The following is a 20,333-nucleotide window of genomic DNA, read 5'->3' on the forward strand; positions in this document are numbered from 1 at the left end:
TGGCCTCAGGGGACGGCAGAGGCTGGAGCTGAACCTCTAGCTGCTTCCCCTTCCTGCCTCTCCCTCCCGCGGCCTCACCCTTCTCTGAGGCAGTAGCAGGAAAGGTGGGGCAGGAAAGCCTGGCTCAGGCGCCTGGCTAGAGTTCTGAGACACCCTTCTTCTCGCTCTGCCTGGCCCCAGAGACGACTCCTGAGGTGCCATTGGTTCTCCCAGGGGCCTGGGATGCTGACCTTATGGGAGAAGAAGAGGGGAGACCCTTTCCCTTCCTTTTTCTGCCTGCTCATTCTTAGTTGCTCCCCGAGATGTTCTCTCCCCTGTACCAGCCTCATAGGCCTGGGAGAGGCAGTCTCTCTAAAACACTCACTGACCTCAACCCTGAGAACTCCGGTCAGGTCATCCGGGCAGGTGATGTCCTTTGCCAAGCAAGGGCACCGTGGTCTGGTGTGGTGGTTTGCAGCCTGGCAGTAGAGGGGCATTTGAACCCAACCCTCTGGTAGCCCCACCCCTCCAGTCGTTGTATTGTTGGGTGCTGTCAAATCGAATACGACTCATTGCGACTCTATGCACAACAGACCTGAACCTTGTCTTCTTCTGTGCCTTCCTCCCCATCTCCCATATACACGCGTTCAACGAGGGTCTTCCTCTCTTTTGCTGACTCTCCACCCTTCCAAGCATGATATCCTTTTCCAAGGAGTAGCCTCTCCTAGCAACATGGCCAAAGTATGAGAGATGAAGTGCCCGCATTCATGCCTCCAGGGAGCACTCCGGCTGCGCTTTTTCCAAGACAACCCCGCTCATTGTTTTGGCCCTCCACAGGATATTCAGTACTCTTCTCCAACACCACGCTTAAAGGCATCAGTTCTCTTTGGTATTCGTTGTCCAGATCTCAGATAAAAAGCAAGTAACTGGCGGGGGGGGGGGGGGGGGGGGGATGGGGGAAGAAAGAAAGCTGGTTGTAGGCGTAAAGTGAAATATGACTCAGAGTGACTCTCTGAACAACAGATCTGAATCTGTCTTATCCTGGGCCACCCTCACCATCTCTGATGTACACATGAACTCATTCAACTAACAAGTAACTGAAAAGACCGGGGCCTAAATCAGGCCCACCTTAGTCTTCAAATTGACATCATTGCTCTTCAGTATTTTAGAGATGCTGCTGACAGTGGACTTGCCTGAAGCAGTAACAAAGTCTCCTTTTCTCCTGACTGCTGATATCAAGGGTTTTGATTGCAGACACAAGCAAGAAGAAATAATCTAAGTTGGGAAACTATTCCCAGGTGCTCCTTGCCTGCTCACAGGTTCCCTCACTCCAGGGCAGGAAATCTAAAGCCTAGAGTCCCCCTGCTTAGCCCCATTTGCCCCACCTCTAGAGGAGGACCCATCCACAGGCACAGCGAAATTTGAAGTCAGAGGGTGTAGATTGCCCCCAGTCTGGCTTCTCCCTCTCACTGCTGTGTGTTGTCTCTTCTATACCTGTCAAGGAGTCCCTCTCCAACACCAGACCCTCAAGCACCTCCATTGCTCTCAGTCTTCCATGGCTCCCTATGGACCAAGTTAATTAGGATGCTACATGGTAGACTGCCAAGAGGACGAACAAGTGTGTTTTGGAGAAAGTGCAGTCAGGGTGCTCCTCGGAGGCAAGGAGGGTGAAACTGCGCCTTGTATACGTAGAGCCTGTTGTTAGAAGGGGCCAGTCCTTGGAGAAGGACATCTTGTTTGGAAAGGTGGAGGGTCAGTGGAAGAGAGGGACCTCCAGAGGGGTAGATTGCCTGTAGCAGTGGGCTCAAGTATATCAGAGATGATGAGGATGGTACAGCATAAGGCAGAGTTCACATCTGCTTTTCCTACGGCTGTTATGAGTTGTACTCGGCCCCTAACATCGAACGCGTGGTGGGCCAAGCACAGAGAGACTGGTCCTCATACGAGTCACGGCACCTCTATGCCCTGCCCTCCTCTTTGCCTTTTGATTTCTTGCCTCCCCTTTATGTCTAGAAGGACGTCTCCAGGCACCCTCTGGTCCCCTAGGCTTCTCCTTGTTTGTTTAGTGCTTTTGGGTGGCAGGGAGCCATGAGCTACAGCTTTGAGGTCAAGGTCATCATGCCCTTCTGACAACCTGCCTGTCTTCAGAAACTGCAGTGTCTCTGAGCAGACTTCATGAGGAAGGAGTTGGGTCAGAGCACCACTGGATATTAATTTACCCTGGTCACTGGGGAGCCATGGGGTGGGGGGGAGGATGTTGAGAAGAGCAGTGAACAGAGCAGACTGGTTTTGATGAACATCTGCTTCCCTTGGCAGTTCTGTGCCGTCTCGCAGTCCTCTGAGTTTCCCCAGCTGTACGACGATGGAGACAGGATAGAGCATCAGGGCTCGTTTCAAGTCCACCTTTGCGGCATCCTCATTTCATTCCAGCTCAGATGTGGGACAGTCAAAGGCTTTGCTTCTGAGTTCTGGTCCTGGGATAACACCAAACATGCCTCCCTAAGAGACATTGCTGTCTGCTCTACTCAGAGGCCCTGCGTCCAGCGCCCTGGCCATGTGCAGCCCCGAGGAGTCCTCCCTGCTGCGGCTGGAGGAGGTCTTCTCAGCCACGCTCGCCCGCATCAACAGCCTTGTGCTCCAGCCGCTGGTTACAGGTGGTGAGTCCAGGCTTTCCAGGGGGTGGGATGGGGCATGCAAGAACCAGTAAGAGCCCTGTCCTGCTGGGCTCTCTGAGCACTGGTTGACTCTCAAAAAACCTCATTGAATTCAAGTCAGAGCAGGCTCCCAGCAGACCTACTGTCGAGTTTGTGGAGACTGTAAATTGTGCAGAAGATTAACCATCTTTCTCCCACATCTTTGAACCACAGAGAGACACTGCCTTTGTGGCTAGGCCACCAGAACTCCTGGAACAGGTTGGCTAGCCACCTGGAAGGCTCCTGCTTTCTCCACTTCAGGTGGGGCTAGTGACTCTTGGTTCTGGCATCTTCACGTGGCACCAGGGTCCCAACTGGTGATGTTGGCTACTTTGTTTTCAAGTGGACTTTGAAGGCCAGGCCATGAGTTTGCATCCTAGCTCCTACCCACTGATGACCTTCTTGAGCTCCGTCTGTTCCCTTCCACATCGGTGGTGCCCAGAAGCCTGGCTGGAAGACGGGATGCCTAAGTTTTAATTCCAGCTTGAAAGTGAAGCTGGACGGGCAGGCTCCTTCCTCCTGGGGCCTCTGTCCACCTGTCCAATTGCAGAGGACTGAGTAGCCCAGGCTCTCCACATCCTGCAATGTAGGAGTCCAGGGACAAAGAAGCCCAGCAACTTGGGGGCTAATATGCTGAACTTCTCTAGATTATCTTGTTAGCCCTGTGCAGTGAGAAGGTGAACGCTCACCCCATTTTATCCCTCAAGGGTGCTGCCCACTGCTGCGGCCTGCCCATCCCCTGCTAGGCTTAAGGGCACACATCTCCTTCCAACCCTGTTCCCTGAGACCCCCAAGAATACAGGGCCCTGGCTGCAGATCCGGGCTGTGGGGTCCTGCTGGCCCTTGCATGCTCCCCCTGGCCCTGTGTGTGCTCCGTCCTGACTGTGTGGCTCTGTTCTCGCCCAGCTCCAGAGCCCTCGGACCCCCGGGGAAGGGAGTGCCTGCGGCTCCTGCAACAGCTGCACAAGAGCTCCCAGTGTCTCTGGGAGGTGACAGAAGAGAGCCTACATTCACTGCGAGAGAGGCTGCTTCACCCAGACTCCAAGGGCCTGGAGTCCCTGCTGCTGCTACGTGATGCTGACCGTGTCCTGCAGGTCTACCTGGAGTAAGGCAGATGAAGCAGCTCAGCCCGGGCCTCAGGGCTGCTCTTGGCACTAGGCCTTCCCTGGGGCTGTACTCACCTGAGTCAGGGTTTAAGCCAAGGTCAGAGTGGAGCTAGGGTTGGCTGTTCAGCTTGGAGGCTCATCTTAACAGTCAGGGCTTATCTGGGATTGTCCCCACCTGGGCTTGGGGAAAGCTTGGCAGCAGGTTCAGGTACTGCAGACACCCCCACCCCGAGTCATGGGGGGACCTCAAAGGAAGGGAGATTTTGTAGTTAGAACCCTGCCTTGGTTCTAAGGGCCACAGCGGGTCATTGGATGGGAAGAAGGGTAGGGGCTGGGGTTTGGAGCAGGGCTGGGCTTGCAGCGGCTGCTCCATGGTGCCCACAGGTACATCCAGTCCTACACGAACTGTGTGGTGGTCCAAGCCTTCCAGAAGGCAGGCAAGAGGAAGAGGTGAGCACAACCGTGTGGCGGTGGGTCAGGAAGGGATGCGGATGTCAGGCCAGGGAAGCTGGGTCTACAGAACAGCTGGTGTCTCAGTCCTTGACTCACCAGGAGCACGCTGGGCTCTGACAATTCCACGCCCGCCCGGGAGACGAGGAGAGAAGGCTTTGTGAGGCTGTGAGCAGAGCCGTCTCCGATGACGCCGGCCTTGGGGAGGAGAGATGTTCCTACCCAGGGTAGATGTTCAGCGATCCCTAGGCTCTGAGATGTTGTTTATGTGCCATCTAGTCAGAACTGACTCAGGGCTCACTCTCTAGCGAGATTTCAGAGGCAGCAAATGACGCGGGAGGAGATTGTCCGTCTTTCCCCTGCGAAACAGCTGGTAGAATTCGAACCGCCTGCCTCTGTGTTGTCAGCACACAGTTCCTTCCTACTACGCCACCAGGCTCTGAGATTCTGGTGCTTGTTCACTCTCAGTAGTGCTGACTTCAGCTCTGTGCCTGTCTGATGGGAGAGCTGAGCCTGGTACTGGATCCTGCGCTGGGAGGTGACGGTGGTGGTGGGAGCAGGAATGGGTAGGGGGAGACTGAGCTGGTGTGTGACTCCCCCGCTTCAGTGAGTACTGGCGGGGCCAGCGGAAGATGCTGCGACAAATCCTGTCGGACGTGATCTCCGAGGGTACCGCGGGCCCCGTGCTGGCCCAGGCCCTCTGCCAGCCGCTCACCCACCACGTGCAGAAGTACGTGCATCTGCTGCTGAGCCTCGGGGACACTGTCGGGGAGGTGGGTACCAGGGCCCCCGGGGTGCTGGGAGGGGGAGATGGGGCCCAGGCTCAAGGGACTCACCTTGTACTCAGACAGCCACTGAGGGGTGAAGGGGGGGACATGTTCTGTCCTGGGGGCTCTGTGACACTTGACTTTGCCTTGATGGAGCTGGTAGAAACCCAGAGAACAGATGCAGACTTCTGTGCTGGGTATGAGGACTCATGTCAGAGCAAAGCCTAGGGGGTCATCAAGTGGCCCTGACCAGTCCTCCCCCAAAAGGAAGAGGAATTGTCAGAGAGATAAGGGTGAACTTGGGCCTCGTGTCAGGCCCCCTGGCAGGGGCATGGTGGGGCCAGCCACCACAAAGTGGGAGAGCTTCCCTTAAGTTGTTCCCTGCCCCTACGCCCCTGTCCCCCTGCAGTGTCACCCTGCCCGGAAGCTGGTGGTGCACGCGGCCACCCTCTTCGGGAGCCTGCAGTCTTTCCTGAGGCAGGCGCTGGGCCAGGCGGAGGCCACGCAGGCGCTCTGGTCAACGCTGAGCAGCAGGCTGAGGGTGAGTGTGGGGCCCGAGGGTGGTCAGGCAAGTTCCGCACCCTGTGTGGCCTGCTGGCCAGCTCAGGCGTCTCTCGCTTTACTCCCTGTCCCTCACCTTCCCCACCTGGGAGAGGAGGGCACGGCTGAACCAGGTGGTCTAGAAGGTCCCTCTGCCCACCCTGCCTTGTCCCTTGCCTAAGCACATCCTGGACTAAGGCCTCTGCCGGTTCTGGAGAAGCGGTGGTCAGCCAGACTGACCATCATCTCCCTCTTGAGGCCTGAGTGGAGATGGGGTGTCAACGAACAACTGTCCTTTGTCCCTTGTCACTCACTCCCCTGTGCTCTGTCCTGAGAGACAGCGTCTCCTGGGCTCCAAGAGGGTATAATAGACTCAGGACAGCGAATTAGGAAGAACAGTTCTTACTGCTAGAATCTGAAGTGAGAATTCATAAGAGCCTGGCTAGGGTCAGGGCATGGGGGTGGATGGGGGCAAGGATGGACAAAGTGAAGCTTCTAGAGAAAGAATTGATACTGCACTACTGAGAGACCAGTAATGACCCCTATCCCTCAAATCCATGGCTTGAGCTGTGTGCTTACCACTGACTTGGGGGGAGCCCTCAGGTCCACCTGAGGAGACCTGTAGCAGGTGTCTGGAGTGCAGAGGGGTGGGCAGGACCCTGCTGTCTGGAGTCAGCTCTCAGCCTCGACTGCCCCGAGGGGGACAAGTGACTGGGCAGCTGACTGCTTCCGGGACAGGAAGCCTGAGCCTTGCCTCTCCTGCTCGCCTCCCAGCCTGTGCTGTGCACCCCTGCTCACCGACTCCTACAGGACAGCCGGGACATTCCTGTGACGGTCTCCCCGCTGCGAGCGGAGCGTGTGCTGCTGTTTGATGATGCCCTCATCCTCCTGCAGGTTGGTTGGGGCGACCTGAGGCCTTGGGGCCACAGTGGACTCTTTTTTTTTTTTAACTGAGGAAGTCAGAAGGTTATAATTCAGACTAATAACAGAACACAGTCAATACAGCTCCCACAATGTGCATGTACACACCTCAGCCTTGATCCTGGCAGTGTTCCCAAGTTCTCAGTCCTGCCAATATTGGCTTCCCTCCCTCCCAGTTGTCCAGCAGAGTTCTCAGTCCTGCCAGTATTGGTTCTCCCTGTCCTCCAAGGTCTCATCTCATTTCACGTTAGTTCTCCAGTTCAGCCATGGCTGTTGCTGCCCACCCAAAGCGTGTCTTGCGTTTCACCAGGTTGGGGGAGGTCTCTCTTCTCTGGCGAGGAGGGCATTCTTCTCACATTGGACCCTTGGAGGTCCGGCTGAAGCAGTGGGAAAGGACAAGCAATGTGGACTTGGAGAGCTTGTGGGGTGCAGAAAGGCCAACAGCTAGGTGGAAGCAGTCACCCAGCAGCTGTGGGCAGCGTGGTGCCGTCACCCACGTGCTGTCTGAGGGAGCGCGGTTGGTTACAGATAGTCAGCTCCTCATCTCTAAAATGGGCATGATCCTTAGTGAGTTTGTACAAAACAGAGACAGTACGATACTGGGAATTACGACCTAGGCAAGTTATCGTCTATTTTGGGGGGACATACTGCAATTTGTGACAGCCCAGGAGGGATGCTTTTTCCTAGTCTAGTCCCCTGTCTCCTGATCTTTGGTTTGGGAGTTCTTTTTTAGTTTGAATCTCCCTCCTGGGCTCCACTCCTAACTTCACACTCCAGATACACCCAAGAGTTTCCACCACTCGATGTGCCAAGCTCTTTCCCACCTCTGGGCCTTTACACATCCTCCTCTCTGGCTGACCTGATCTTGTCTCTGACCTGTATCTGGAAAACTCCTTCTCTGAACCTAGACCTGCCACCACCTCCTCCAAAAAGCTTCACTCCTGGGGCAGTGACTGGCCTGTCTGGGCCAGACTGGGGTGGCTGCACAGAATTTTTCCAGGGGAGGAGGTGTGGGTCTGACCCTTAGGGCAGGGATGGCACTCCAGGTAGAAGGAGCGGGACAGGTAAAGCTTAACGGGAGAATTGTGGGCGGGGTCAAGAAGGTACAGGTGTGCGTGGCCACACAGGTACATGTTGCAGACCGAGGGTCCCAAAGAATGGAATAATTTTATAATTATTAATAAAGAGACAAACAGCCAGGAATGTGATAGAGCAGAGAGCACAAAACAGGGGGCCAGTAGTTCTCGACTGAAGACCCCAAGTCATGTTTCTCTGTGTATTTATTGATAATCTGGGGAAGCAAATAACAAAAGGAATTCCTTGTAAATGAAGGCTCTATTTTTCTCTATTGTCAGCCCAATGCTCTAGCTCAGGAAGTATTTCCCAGGAAGTAACACTCTGTAGGAGGGCCCTACCTGTCTCCTGTCTGCAGGAAACAAACAGCTCATTTTCTGGGATCTGCCACAAGAGAAATCCTAACTTATAAATCTGCACTTCCTTCAATTCCTGAACGAGGATTTTCATAATAATATTTGGTATAAAGTTTGGCTTCCCATAGGTACAGGTGTGTGATTACGATGCCGGTGGTGTACAGAAATGTGGGGTACAGGCATGTGAGCTGGGCTGGGGCGGCCTGAGTGAATCTTGAATGAGGGGTTCACTCGGAGCCTGGGCTCATCTTCCAGACAGCAGGAACCTTAGAGAGGTCTCCAGCAGGTGTGACAGGTAGAAAGAAGGGGAAATTGGTCCCCATTCCTGGCCTTGGATGGGTGGGGGAGTAGAGAAATTGTTCTGGGGATGGGGGAGAGATGTTGGGATGTGGACCTGAGCAGCTTAGGGGATCCTGGGACTGTTGGTGGGGTCAGTCCTGGGGCAAGATTGAACCAGAGACCTATGTGAGCACCTGGTGTGGGCTCTGCATGACCCCTGTGCCCTGTCTTCTTCTAGGGTCACCACGTCCACACCTTTGATCTGAAGCTGGTGTGGTTAGATCCTGGACAGGACAGGTGCGCAGCCCTTCTTTTGTCTCCAGCCCTGCCCTCCCTCCACCTCTGTGACCTGTAGCCACGGGCCTGGGCTCACGTTAGGGGCCCCCTACCAGGACAGGGCCAGCCTGTTCCTCACCTCCTTCTCTCTAGGAACACGTTCCACGTCCTCACTCCTGAGGAGGAATTCTCCTTTTGCACCAAGGACCCCGAGGACCGGGTGAGTGTGGGTCAGGGTGACGGGGGGAGCGAGAGTGTGTGATTCTGCAGGGACAGGGGTCATCAGACCTCTGGGATCACGGTCATGTCATTCCAGGGTCAGCGGTTGAACTTTAGTCAGGTTAAGGGCTGTGGACAGCCTGGGGTCTGGGATCAGAATGCTGTGGAGGACAACTTATTCCCAAGAATGCAGGATTGAGGGCTTTGCCAGTCCCTGCCGCGGGCCTTGTCCAGCTGTGCAGGGTAGACCCTGAAACTGCAGACAGGGACCTCAGGTCTCCCTGGAGGGCCCTGGGAAGCAGTGGGGAGAGGCTAAGAGAGTCTCCCAGTGGTAGACCTGGCTGGAGGAGGTTTCTGGAGCTGTTGCAATCTGTGGCTGACTTGAGGGGGGCTTCCTGGAGGGGGTGCATGCAGCACCACTGACCTGCCCTGTGCTCCCCTGTCCCCACCAGGTGGTCTGGCAGTGGAACGTGACCCAGGCTGTGTGCCAAGCCCTCCGTGGGAAGAAGGACTTCCCGGTGCTGGGGGCAAGGGGCCTGGATTCGCCTGAGCCCCCCACCTGCCGCTGTGCGACATACACCTTCTGTCGGGAGGGCCGGCTCTGCCAGGCCACCTATGAAGGCGAGTGGTGCCAGGGCAGACCCCATGGCAAGTGAGTGACCGGGGGCTCCAGCCGGGCCAGGCTTCTGGGCCTTGATTTCCTCATCTGCCAAATTGGGGGTGCTGGTCCCTGCCCCACCTTTCTGTGTTTGTTCTCTCCCTGACTCCAAGTCAGCTGAGCATCTTGGGGGAGGCACTGCCCCGCAGCTGTCTCATCTCTAGAACAGGGACAGTGTTAGTGGTGCCCTCAGGGGGCCATCGTGAGGATAAATGCAGACCAAGGGCTCTGAGGCGGCCCTGCCCTGGTGGCACAGTGATTAAAGCAGCTGACTGCTAACAAATTAGGTCTTTGTGAGTCCTGTTTGTTCCTCAAAGTCCTCCTGGAGCAAGCTGATTCTGATAGACAATCATCTTATCACGCAAACTTCTGTATCTGGTGGGTTTAAACTTCCCACCTTAGCTGGTTCGAACTTGAATTTTAGCTTTGAGCTTCCTGACTGTCATGGAGAAAAGGGAACCTAGATGTTTCCTAGGGAGCTCCTAATGGAACCTGATGGATGTGCCTTTAGCCAGAAATGAAGAAACTAAAAAGGGCTTGCTGTGTGAGTTTAAGGCTCAGATAAGAGGACAATTAGAGGAAGAGTCTAGTCAAGGGGGCCCCGAAGCTTAGGGAAGTCTGTGGCTAATGGCTGTTTGGAATTAATGTGTGTGGTGAGGGGTGGCTGGGCAGGCCTGATGCCTGCGGGCCTTGTCTGTGTTCCAGGGGCACACTGAAGTGGCCTGACGGGCAAAATCATGTGGGCTATTTCCGCCAGGGCCTGGAGCACGGGTAAGGCTGTCAGGACTGCTGCTGGGTCTGCATGGTGGGCAAGGGAGTGGGTTCCCCCCTTCTGTGGTCACCAGCTAGGTCCTATCCTACTTTCCCAAACTCAGTGTAAGCCTTAGAGACTATCCAGTTCAGCCCCCTACCCCCTTGTAACGAAGGGGAAACTGAGGCCCCGAGTAGGAGACGGCTCTCAGCTCAGGGTCTTGGAGGGAGGTGGTATAAGACCAGAGGGTGCGCTCAGAGTCACCGGGGACAGGATGGAGGGAGGGAGTGTCCTGGGACAGGCCTTTGGGGAGAAGCGAGGAGCTGGGCACCCCTGAGATTTCCCCCCACTGTCTCAGGTGGCTCCTGGGAGGCAGGGTCACTGGTACCGTAGGGAAGCTGTAACAGGGCTTCTCAGGTCAGGATGACCGGGGGGGGGGGTCCAGTACGGACTTCTCAACCTCTCCCATCACACCTGCTCAGCTTTGGCATCTGCCTGGTGCCCCAGGCCGCCGAGGACAAATTTGACTGTTACAAGTGCCATTGGCGGGAAGGCAGCATGTGTGGCTATGGCATCTGTGAGTAAGTGAGCCCGTGGCCTGACGGGGGGGAAGGTCTGATGGGGGGCGGCCTGACAGGGGGAAGGTCTGATGTGGGGAGGCCTGACCAGGGAAGGCCTGATGGTGGGAGGCCTGACAGGGGAGACCTGATGGGGAAGGCCTGACAGGGAGAAGGTCTGATGGAGGGAGGCCTGATGGGGGGAAAGACTGGCGGGGAGCAGCCTGATGGGGGAGGCCTGACCAGGGAAGGCCTGATGGTGGGAGGCCTGACAGGGGAGACCTGATGGGGAGAAGCCTGACGGGGACAGGCCTGATGGGGGAGGCACTCCTGGGATGGGCTTGTCCTCTGGGCCGAGTTCTCTGAGGCAGGACTGGCAGTTTTGATCCTCCTCAGGTACAGCACTGATGAAGTGTACAAGGGCTACTTCCAGGAGGGTCTGCGGCATGGTTTTGGTGTCCTTGAGAGCCCCCTGCAGGCTCCGCATAGCTACAAGTACACCGGCCACTGGGAGCGGGATCAGAGGAGTGGCTACGGCATTGGGGAAGACGGAGACAGGTGAGCCCCCTCAGAATGGCCCTGCTTCACAGGGTCCTCTGGGATGGGCCCTGCCCTGTGGTCTGGAGAGACAGGCCCTGTCCTGGGGGGAGGGAGTTTCTGAGGGTCTAGTGACCTATGCTGGAATGGGGGGTGCTGGTCTGAGGGGACAGGAGATAGACTATCCTGGGGGCCTGAGGAGTAGAGACCTTCACAGACCTAGTATCTCTCAGATAGATGTGTAGCTCAGATTCCTGAGATAAATGCCAGGAGTTTAATACCGAGGGTCTCTCTTCAGTGCTCTCTTTCCCTCCCTCAGTAGCTCAGGCTGAGGCTGTGAGAACCCTGGCCTCCCTTCCACTGCTCCTTGTAATTCTTTTAAATTTTTTTTTTGTTTTATTTTATTTTATTATTTTTTTGTGTGCGTGTAACATCAAATCAGATCTGACTGGTACAGGAGGAGATTGTCCCTTCTTTTCTAGCAGAACATCTGGTGGATTCAAACTGCATACCTCTGGGATTGCAGTGCAGCTTCTTGCCACTAGGCCACCAAAGCTCACCCCCGCTCCTTGTAATTCTAAGTCCTGGCTCGTCCCATCTAAAAATTGTAGCCCTTCCTGGCTCTCCAGGCCATGGGACAAAAAGCCCAGGCCCTGGACCTAGCATTTGAAGGTTCACTTCTACCCCTATCGCCCCCATGCACCTTTCCAGCCTTTCTCAGCCACTGACTCTTCTTAACCTGTCTTTCACTCCTACATCTGTGACTTTACCTGTTCATGTATTACCCCAGCACATTCTAACTACCCTTCTGCCACCTCCTCCAGGAAGCCTTCCAGGATGCCATCCCCTACTTTCTCTTCCCCTTGGGGGTCCTAACCACTCCTGCCTGTGTCTGTCCTTGCTCCTTGTCTGCCCTCCACCCTCTGCCCCAGCACGCATTTGGTCAGTAGATATGATTCTGATCCAGCTCTGTCCCAACTCCCTCCTCCCCAGGGGCGAGCGCTATATCGGCATGTGGCAGGCTGACCTGCACCATGGCCCGGGCGTCGTGGTCACCCAGGCAGGCATCTGCTATCAGGGCTCCTTCCAGGCCGACAAGATAGTGGTAAGTGGGTGACCTGCGTGTGGCCCAAGCTGCCCTTCTCCTTGCGCTCAGTACTGGGCTGAATTTCTGGAACTTTCCTTCAGTCAGTCATGCGTCATCTGAGCCGAGGCTGATCAAGGGTGGACAGGGCAGGAAGCGGACATCCTGGGTGCTGGGGGAAGCCAAAACTGGGGTGGGAATCCAGCTTGCTCACCCTTCTGCCTTGACCTTGACCAGGTTCCTGGCCCTCCCAGCCTCAGTTTCTCTGTTGATACTCAAGTTAGAAATACTTATCCCCAAAACCTCGGTATAATAGTGAGATTAAAGTCCGTGATGATACACTGCCCTAGGACCAGCGGAGGCTGGTGGTCTCCTGTCTTTGTACCCCCCCATTGGCCTCCTAATTTGAACCCCATTCAATCAATACTTGAACAGGTATCTCCAGAGTCACCCCATCATTCTCCTATTCAAGCTGATCCACTTCTAATTCCTTGACTTGTTAGCCAAGGAGTGCTAGGGGAGTAGTGAGTAATGTGTTGGGCTGCTGACCACAAGGTCAGCAGTTCAAGTCCACCAGCTGTTCCTCCACTGAAAGATGGAAGTCACCGCCTATGAAGATTTATAGTTATGGAAACCTGACATAGGGTTGGTGTATATTGGTCATGACCTGACCAGTGGATTTGGGGTTATTTTTTTTTGTTTGTTTTTTTCCCCTTGTCATTTGGTACCTGGCTTAGGGCTAAACCTTACAGTGTGATCTTGTATAATCCTCTAGTAATCCTGCATGTCTGCGTCATTGTCCCAAGCGTATGAATGACAGATGTGAGACTCAGAGGACCCACCCAATGCCACACACAACTTCCGAGCAACAGAGCCAGGGCTCAACCCCTGACGTCCTGAGCCTGGGTGTGCAGCACCCGCCTCTGTCCCACCCACCCCTGCCAGGTGCTGGCACTGCGGGGCGCTGGCCGGGTGACGCTTAGTGTTACCATAGCTTGTTTGTTTATTTAGGTTCCACTTTGTTCAGGAAGAACAGAGTGAGTAACATGTCAGGCAGCTAACCAAAAGGTCGGCTGTTCGAACCCATCCATGGCTTTGCAGTGATAGGCAGCCCAGTGGGGTGGCTCTGATTTGAACTTGACTTGAGGGCAGTGGGGTTTTGATTCTTGGGTAGGATTGAAGGAATGTGCAACAATGAATGAATGAAAATCCTACTTTTCTGTAAACTTTTGATAAAATCACAAGGGAAAAAAAACATAAAAGAAAAAAGAAAGTTTTGAAAGAGGCCCACAGGACAGATACGGCAGGGGTGGGTGGAGACCAGGGTAGGTGCCTGATACAGATCAGAAGTGAGCTACACTCAGATTGTGTCTCCTTTTGCCCTGAGCTTCCTTGCAGCCACTGCAATGAGGGCACTTAGCTCTACTGTCTAGTAGTGACGGGGAGACAGGGATGGTTCAGGTGAAGCCCGGCTTGTACTTCTGTGGGTAGGAAGGGTCTCCCGCATGCTCCAAGAGAAGCTACTGGCTATGAGGAGCCAGAGTTGGAGGTGTATTTGTATTTGGGGGCATTCAGGGGTTCTCAGAGGTGAACTGCACAGGGCTAATAATACTCAGTGGACCAAGGGCTGGTGTCTTAACCCAGGCGTGATCCAGGAGGTGGGATCGGGCTCAGGACCCCTCTCTCCAGGAGTCAAGGCCACGTTCCTCTTGCCTGCTGTCCCCTCCACACCCCTGGTCCTTCCTTGTCCACCATTCTTCTGGTTCCTTCCACAGGGCTCAGGTGTCCTCCTCTCTGAAGATGACTCACTTTACGAGGGCACCTTCACCAGGGACCTGACCCTCATGGGCAAGGTAGGTGCCACTGAGACTCCACTCCACACCCCACTAAGTCCTCCGGGAGGGTCTTTGATCACCCTTGCTGGACCCAGATGAGTATGTGTACCCAGCGGAGGAGGAGGACTTCTCCTGCTTTGACCACATCCAAGGGGCTGATCAAGCAGTGGTCCTGCTACGGAGCTGCCATGGCCCCAGAGCAAACAGAGAGTAGACGAGCTGGCTTCTTGGGCCCAGCAGGAGCTGGTGGTCTCCTGGCTACATTCCCACCCAGCCGCACATGGGTGATTCTCCCACTGTCTCATGTGTCTTTTTTTTTTTCTTACCCTCTTTGACCTCATAGATGAGGCCCAGACATTAGGCACAGCTGTTGGTGGTGAGGGCTCATATGGGGGAGATTCTGAGGCCTCGGGGTGGGGGGGCAGATAGAGATGGCCAGTGGGAAGCCCATCTGTCAGCCCCCAGCCACTGATAGAAAGATGGCTGGACAGACAGAGTCATGGGTGGACATATGAATATCCCTGCTTTCTGTCCTGGCTTCTAGGGCAAGGTCACTTTCCCCAATGGCTTCACCCTGGAGGGCTCCTTCGGCAGTGGAATGGGGAGAGGACTGCAGACACAGGGCGTGCTGGACACGGCTGCCCTCCCGCCGGACCCCAGCAGCACTCGGAAGCGGTGAGAACCTGGCCCGTTTGACCCTTGCATCCTGAAGCTGCCTTGGGGACATCTTGTTTGTCTGTGCTCCGGCCCCAAAGGACTCAGTTCTCAGGGAAAACCTCTTCATCCTCAGCTCTGAGACTTCCTAGCACATTAGTGGGCTCAGAGACACCAGGGCATACAGCTGTCCAATCAGAGGCTGACTCAGAATCGAGGGCTGTGTGGAAATAATTCCCATGCAACAGAACTTGAGAAGAAATACTGTTGGACTTTTCTTGGATTTTGCTTTTTTTTCCCTTGAAAGGTTAAAAAGTACTTTATAAAACAAACAAATAAATAAGCATAAAATAGAAAATAAATATGCTAGTTGAGTTTAGGAGAGAGATACAGATAGATCCAACAACAGTGGTTATCATTACGCATTAGCTGTGAGTTCCCTAGCAGCCGAGGTGAACAAGGAAACTAGTTAAATGGCTTTGCTGTTAGTGTCATAGGTTATGTGAAAGGAGGGCAGACCTGTGGGGATAAAAATCACCCTTGGAGTATTGAGGAAGCCTTGGGATGTCAGTGTCTCATGGGGCCTAGCCCCAGGCATTGATTCCACCAGCAGGCAGCATTTCAGATGTTGACCCTTTTGAGTTTTTTCCACCCTGGAGACTGGAGCTGGGAGTGGAGGGCAAACCCTGGGGATATGACTCAAGTCTTGGGGTGGGGGCTGCAGGTATAGGCTATTCCATGGCAACAGAGGGTCAGTGCTATTAGACAGTGTGAGGGTCTCCCATCTCCTCCCCCACTCCTTGCCCCGGCCAGATCCTGGGCCTGGTGGCTGGGTGGATCGAGGTCTGAGAGGAACTGAATGATGGGAGGGTGGAGCATTTGGCCTCAAGGCCAAGGAATCCCTGGCTTTGGCCATTGACTGTCCTGGGACCAACACTGCACTGTTGGGATTAGGGCTCCATCTCTCCTGTCTGTCTGCCTTTGCATCTCTGTCTTTCCAGGGCTCTGCAAGTCCCTGTCTGTCTTTTCCATCTCTGTGTAGATTCTGTCTCTCTCTGCTTTTCCTTTCTCCTCCTGGAACCCTTGAGGTCAACCCCGTCTGCATCCCTCAATCTATCACCCTCCCCTGGTCTAATGCTACTACCCCTTTGGCGGGTTTGGACTGAGCCCTGCCCACCTTAGCTCTGTCTCCCTCACAGGCAGCTGGGCCAAGGCGCCTTCCCCGTAGAGAGCCGCTGGCAGGGTGTATACAACCCTTTCCAGGACTTTGTGCGTGCTGGCTGCCCCCAGGACCTGCAGGAATCCCTGCTGGGTTTCCATGTGCAGAGCTCCAGAGAGCTGCGCAAATCCCAGGAGTACCTGTGCTGTGAGAGGTGAGGCGGGGTCCAGGTGGGCTCCCACAGAAGCTTCCATGAAGTTGCTGGAGATCAGAGTGGGCAGGACGGGCAGGTGTTCTGCAGCAGAGGGCCTGGGCCCAGATGTAGGTGAGAGACGTGTCTGTGTGTGTGGGACCCAGGACCCACCCTGAGGACAGCAAGAACAGGATCGAAGACATACTGGAGGAGTTGCTACAGCACCGGCAGCCCGACATGCTGCAGCCGTACCTCAAGAAGGTGAGGGTCCTGGAGTGGGACATGGAGCACCCCATAGGGGAACCTATTCCTACTGCCACCCGCACGGGAGGACCCTGTTTCTCATAGCAGGATGCTGACTGGAGGAGACAAAGTTATAGGCCCTTTGTTCCCCGGGAACCTCAGTGTTCTCATCTGTGAAATGGGGTACATTCGTGGAATCCCAGTCTGATCAGGCTGTGCTCCAGTCCGTGGCACTGAGCATCTCTTCATTGTTTGCACCCTGACCAGGCTCTGGGCAGCGCCCTGCACCCGCTGGGAAAGCTGCTCCGGACGCTGATGCTGACCTTCCAGGCCACGTATGCGGGAGTCGGGGCCAACAAGCATTTGCAGGGCTTGGCCCAGGAAGAGGTGAAACAGCATGCTCAGGAACTCTGGGCTGCCTACAGGTGGGGCATGGGGACACCCTGTGACGTGCAATGGGGACAGGGGTCTCACTTTTCCACTCACGTGCCAGCTGTCCAGGCCAGAGTGATCTGGAGCAATAGAGGACTGTGGAGTTGGTCAGTGTGGGCTGGGAAAAGGACTAAAGGATAAGGAGGTGATGCCCGGGGGGCCTGTCTCTAGTTCTCACTGGGAGCGTGCTCCCCTCACTGCAGGCTGATCTCAGACCGGGGCTCAGAGCCCGCCTCCCAGACCTAACTGCAGGCTGATCTCGAACTGGGGCTCGGAGCCCGCCTCCCAGGCTGAGCTGTGACCCATGAGTTCTCACAGACCTCATTGCAGGCTGATCTCAGACTGCTGCTTGGTGTCTGCCTCCCAAGCTGAGTTCTCACGGACCTCACTGAAGGCTGATCTCTGACTGGGGCTTGGAGCTGGGACCATTCAGCTCTCACAGGGAAGAATTTTAGATGCAGCCCCTCTGTTGCTGGATGACAAGATTTCCATGCTGACCCTCTGTCAGTCTAGCCTTCTGAGACCAGATCCGGGGTCCCTGGTTCCATGACCGGGTGAATGGGCCTCTTAATTCCATGTCCCCCTCTCGTTGGTTTGCAGGGCTCTGCTGCAGGTGGCCTTACAGCGGAAGGGCCAGGCCCCAGAGGAGGAGGAAGATGTGGAAACAAGGTGAGGATCTTGGGCGAGTGAACGACTGGGGGAGGGCCTTCTGTGGAGCTGTTGGGGTGGAGATTCTGCGGACCATTAGAGGGGTGGCCCGGTAATCCCTGTCCCGCTGACCCCGCCCTGCTTGCTGTCCGCGCGTCTCAGGGACCTGCACGTGCACGGAGTGGTGCTGCCCTTGGTGCTGCCCAGCTTCTACCCCGAGCTCTTCACGCTCTACCTGCTGCTTCATGAGCGGGAGGATGGCCTCTACAGCCAGGGCATCGTCAACCTGAGCCTCTTCTCTGACACCAAGCTGCTGGAGTTCCTGGACGTGCAGAAGTAAGCCCCGCCCCGCCCGTGCTAGCCACGCCCAGCTCAGCTCCCTCTCTGCCCCTCAGCCAGATAAGCAAATAGAAGGGAATGAATGGCCCAAAAGGGGTCATGCTCTGGTGGCCTAGCGGCAAGAAGCTGCACTGCAATCGTGAAGGCTTGCAGTTCAAGACCACTCCACGGAGAAGGCTGGGCAATCTCCTTTAACTGCCTCTGAAAACCCATTGGAGGGTCAGCTATGGGTCAGTTCCAACTCTAGGGCACTCAGCAACCCGGAATGTCCCCGGGGGTCTACAGTCAGGTGAGGCTGAAGCTAGGTGCTCGAACACAGAGGGAGACAGACCCCTTCTTTCTCTGCTCCCTCCTACTGGCCACTCCAAGTGTGTCCTCTTCCCTCCCAGCCAGCTCCCCCTACCCCCTAGAGCCCACAGGGAGCAGCTTTAGTAGAGATGGATGGGACTGAGTCAGCCTGTCTCCATATCCATCCCTAGGGCTGGACAAAGTCGGGGCTTTTGGACTAAGAGTGGGGGTGGGGAAGGCCTGTCAGGAGAAACAGGGCTATTCCCAGAGCAAGTCAAGTGGTGTTGATGCTACACATGATGCCTCACCCTTCCCACCCTGGACTCCCTTGTCACCAGTGACGGTGGCTCCCAGCTTCTCAAAACCTGTTTCCTTTGCTCCCTTGGTTTCCCCACCCACCACTTGTCAGGACAGAGACCTGGCTTCCAGTCCGCCCCCTCCCCCCCCCCGGCTAGGCTCGTTCCTTCTCACCCAGCTCTTGGGGTTGCCTGCTCTGCACTGACTTCCTGCTCTGCTCTGCAGCCCCACATCCTTGCCACATGGCAGTGACAGCTGTGTCCCCACCTGCACATCTGACTGAGCTGTCTCCTCTCCCAACTCTGCCCACGTTGGGGTTCCCAGGCATGGAGTGCTCCCACCTCTGCCCATGTGGGGACACCCAGGCGTGGAGTGCCACCCCTCCCGCTTGCATTTCAGGACCTGAAAGGGGGAACCTCCTCCTGGGCCCCCTCGGGGCTCCTTATGTCTCAGCTCCATCATCGTGGCCTTCTCTGAGGAGCTACGATGACCCATCTCTTTCCCCTGGTCCTCTCGGCACAGGGCATCTCTCCTCTGCCACCTCATCCTAGTAAGCATCTGTGTCTCACTCTTAATTCCAGGCACCTCTGGCCCCTCAAGGACCTCACACTGACAACCAATCAGGTGAGAGGGTGGGTCCGTCTGTCACCTGGCACAAGGAGGGAGATGCCTGAGCCCTGAGCCGAACCTCCAGCTGTCTAGGGATCCATGAGATTTGAGAGAGCACCCAAGGCTTCTGTTGAGCCCCTTCCCCACTATTGCTGGCCAGAGGCCGCTGAGGGGCTTGTCCAGGGTAGAAACGCGGGACTAATGTGGGATGAATGCGGAAGGAGACTCTGGCATTCCTCGTAGTTCTAACTGCTGTCTGGGTCAGGACTCAGCTGGTGGCCTGCAGTGACCAGGTTCATCCACAGCCGCCAACCCTCTGTGGCCTTTGCTGGCTGTGCTGTGACTCCATTTTGCCACGTGTCAAAGGAAGGCATATTGTTCAGCCTCACTGAGTCGTGGGGCTGTTACACGCGGCAGTGGTTCTCACAGTGTGAAACATTATCACCATCTGGGGCTCTACTAATAAGGTAGATTCTTGGACCCAACCTGGTCCCACTGAGCCAGAGGCTCAGGGCTGGGCCCAGGGATCATTTCCAAGAAGTGTTTCAGGGTATTCTGATGAGCTTCGAGTGGCTTGGGAACCCTTGACCTAGGCTCTTAGAATTGAGCAGTGCCCAGTGCCCATTGGCTGTTACGATTGTTGTTGCTATCCATTTTGACCCTCCCAACCTTCTGGCAGTGGGGAGATGAGCTCTGATGGCTTAGTAGTAAGGAATTGGGCCACCAACTCAAAGGTAGGCAGTTCGAATCCACTAGCTGTGCTGCGGGAGAAATACGGGCCGTCTCCTACCATGTAATTTACTGCCTCTGAACACCTGCTGGAGGGTCAGCTGTGAGTTGGTTCTGACTCAACAGTACACAGAACTACTTCCTTCTGTAGACCAATGACCCATATTACACTTGGGTAAACTGAGGCCCACACTGGGGTCAGGAATGTGCTGTAGGTAGGGAGGGGGCATGGTAGAGTCAGAGTTAAATGATGGGGAAAAGATAAGTAGCAGAGGGTTCAAGGTCACCCTGGAACCCAGGGAGAGGGGTGGCAGAGCTGGGGGGGCCACACTTCCAACCAGCCTGGCTCCCCCCACCGTGTAGAGATACTCCCTGGTCCGAGACAAGTGCTTCCTGTCAGCCACAGAGTGCCTGCAGAAGATCATGTGAGTCCATGCCTGCCCTGGGAGGCGAGGGGGCAGGAGGCAGAGTTGGGGGCACTGGCCAGGCCTGAACTTGAGGACCTTGAACCTCTGCAGCACCACAGTGGACCCACGGGAGAAGCTGCAGGTGCTGGAGAGGACTTACGGGGAAATTGAGGCGACTGTGTCTCGGGTGCTGGGCCGGGAACACAAACTGCCCATGGACGACCTGCTGCCACTGCTCATCTACGTGGTATCT

General features: G+C 55.6%; 1 protein-coding gene across 1 annotated transcript in view; it reads left to right on the forward strand.

Annotated features, from left to right (window-relative positions):
• Positions 1 to 2,533: 2,533 nt before the first annotated feature.
• The window catches only part of ALS2CL (ALS2 C-terminal like), a 19,307-nt gene continuing 1,507 nt past the window's right edge, over positions 2,534 to 20,333 (forward strand). Inside the window, exons 1-23 of the mRNA XM_006893042.1 lie at positions 2,534 to 2,636; positions 3,579 to 3,777; positions 4,163 to 4,228; positions 4,836 to 5,001; positions 5,405 to 5,536; positions 6,310 to 6,429; positions 8,404 to 8,462; positions 8,595 to 8,661; positions 9,113 to 9,312; positions 10,024 to 10,089; positions 10,552 to 10,650; positions 11,023 to 11,184; positions 12,157 to 12,268; positions 14,023 to 14,100; positions 14,627 to 14,757; positions 15,936 to 16,109; positions 16,253 to 16,349; positions 16,599 to 16,756; positions 17,364 to 17,432; positions 17,574 to 17,747; positions 18,917 to 18,959; positions 20,037 to 20,098; positions 20,192 to 20,332. Of these exons, the coding sequence (XP_006893104.1) occupies positions 2,534 to 2,636; positions 3,579 to 3,777; positions 4,163 to 4,228; positions 4,836 to 5,001; positions 5,405 to 5,536; positions 6,310 to 6,429; positions 8,404 to 8,462; positions 8,595 to 8,661; positions 9,113 to 9,312; positions 10,024 to 10,089; positions 10,552 to 10,650; positions 11,023 to 11,184; positions 12,157 to 12,268; positions 14,023 to 14,100; positions 14,627 to 14,757; positions 15,936 to 16,109; positions 16,253 to 16,349; positions 16,599 to 16,756; positions 17,364 to 17,432; positions 17,574 to 17,747; positions 18,917 to 18,959; positions 20,037 to 20,098; positions 20,192 to 20,332 (2,678 nt within the window). The remainder of the gene's footprint in view (positions 2,637 to 3,578; positions 3,778 to 4,162; positions 4,229 to 4,835; positions 5,002 to 5,404; positions 5,537 to 6,309; positions 6,430 to 8,403; positions 8,463 to 8,594; positions 8,662 to 9,112; positions 9,313 to 10,023; positions 10,090 to 10,551; positions 10,651 to 11,022; positions 11,185 to 12,156; positions 12,269 to 14,022; positions 14,101 to 14,626; positions 14,758 to 15,935; positions 16,110 to 16,252; positions 16,350 to 16,598; positions 16,757 to 17,363; positions 17,433 to 17,573; positions 17,748 to 18,916; positions 18,960 to 20,036; positions 20,099 to 20,191; position 20,333) is intronic.

The sequence above is a fragment of the Elephantulus edwardii genome, unplaced genomic scaffold (assembly GCF_000299155.1).
Source record: "Elephantulus edwardii isolate Elephantulus edwardi_28Jun2011 unplaced genomic scaffold, EleEdw1.0 scaffold00121, whole genome shotgun sequence".
Lineage (NCBI taxonomy): Eukaryota > Metazoa > Chordata > Mammalia > Macroscelidea > Macroscelididae > Elephantulus > Elephantulus edwardii.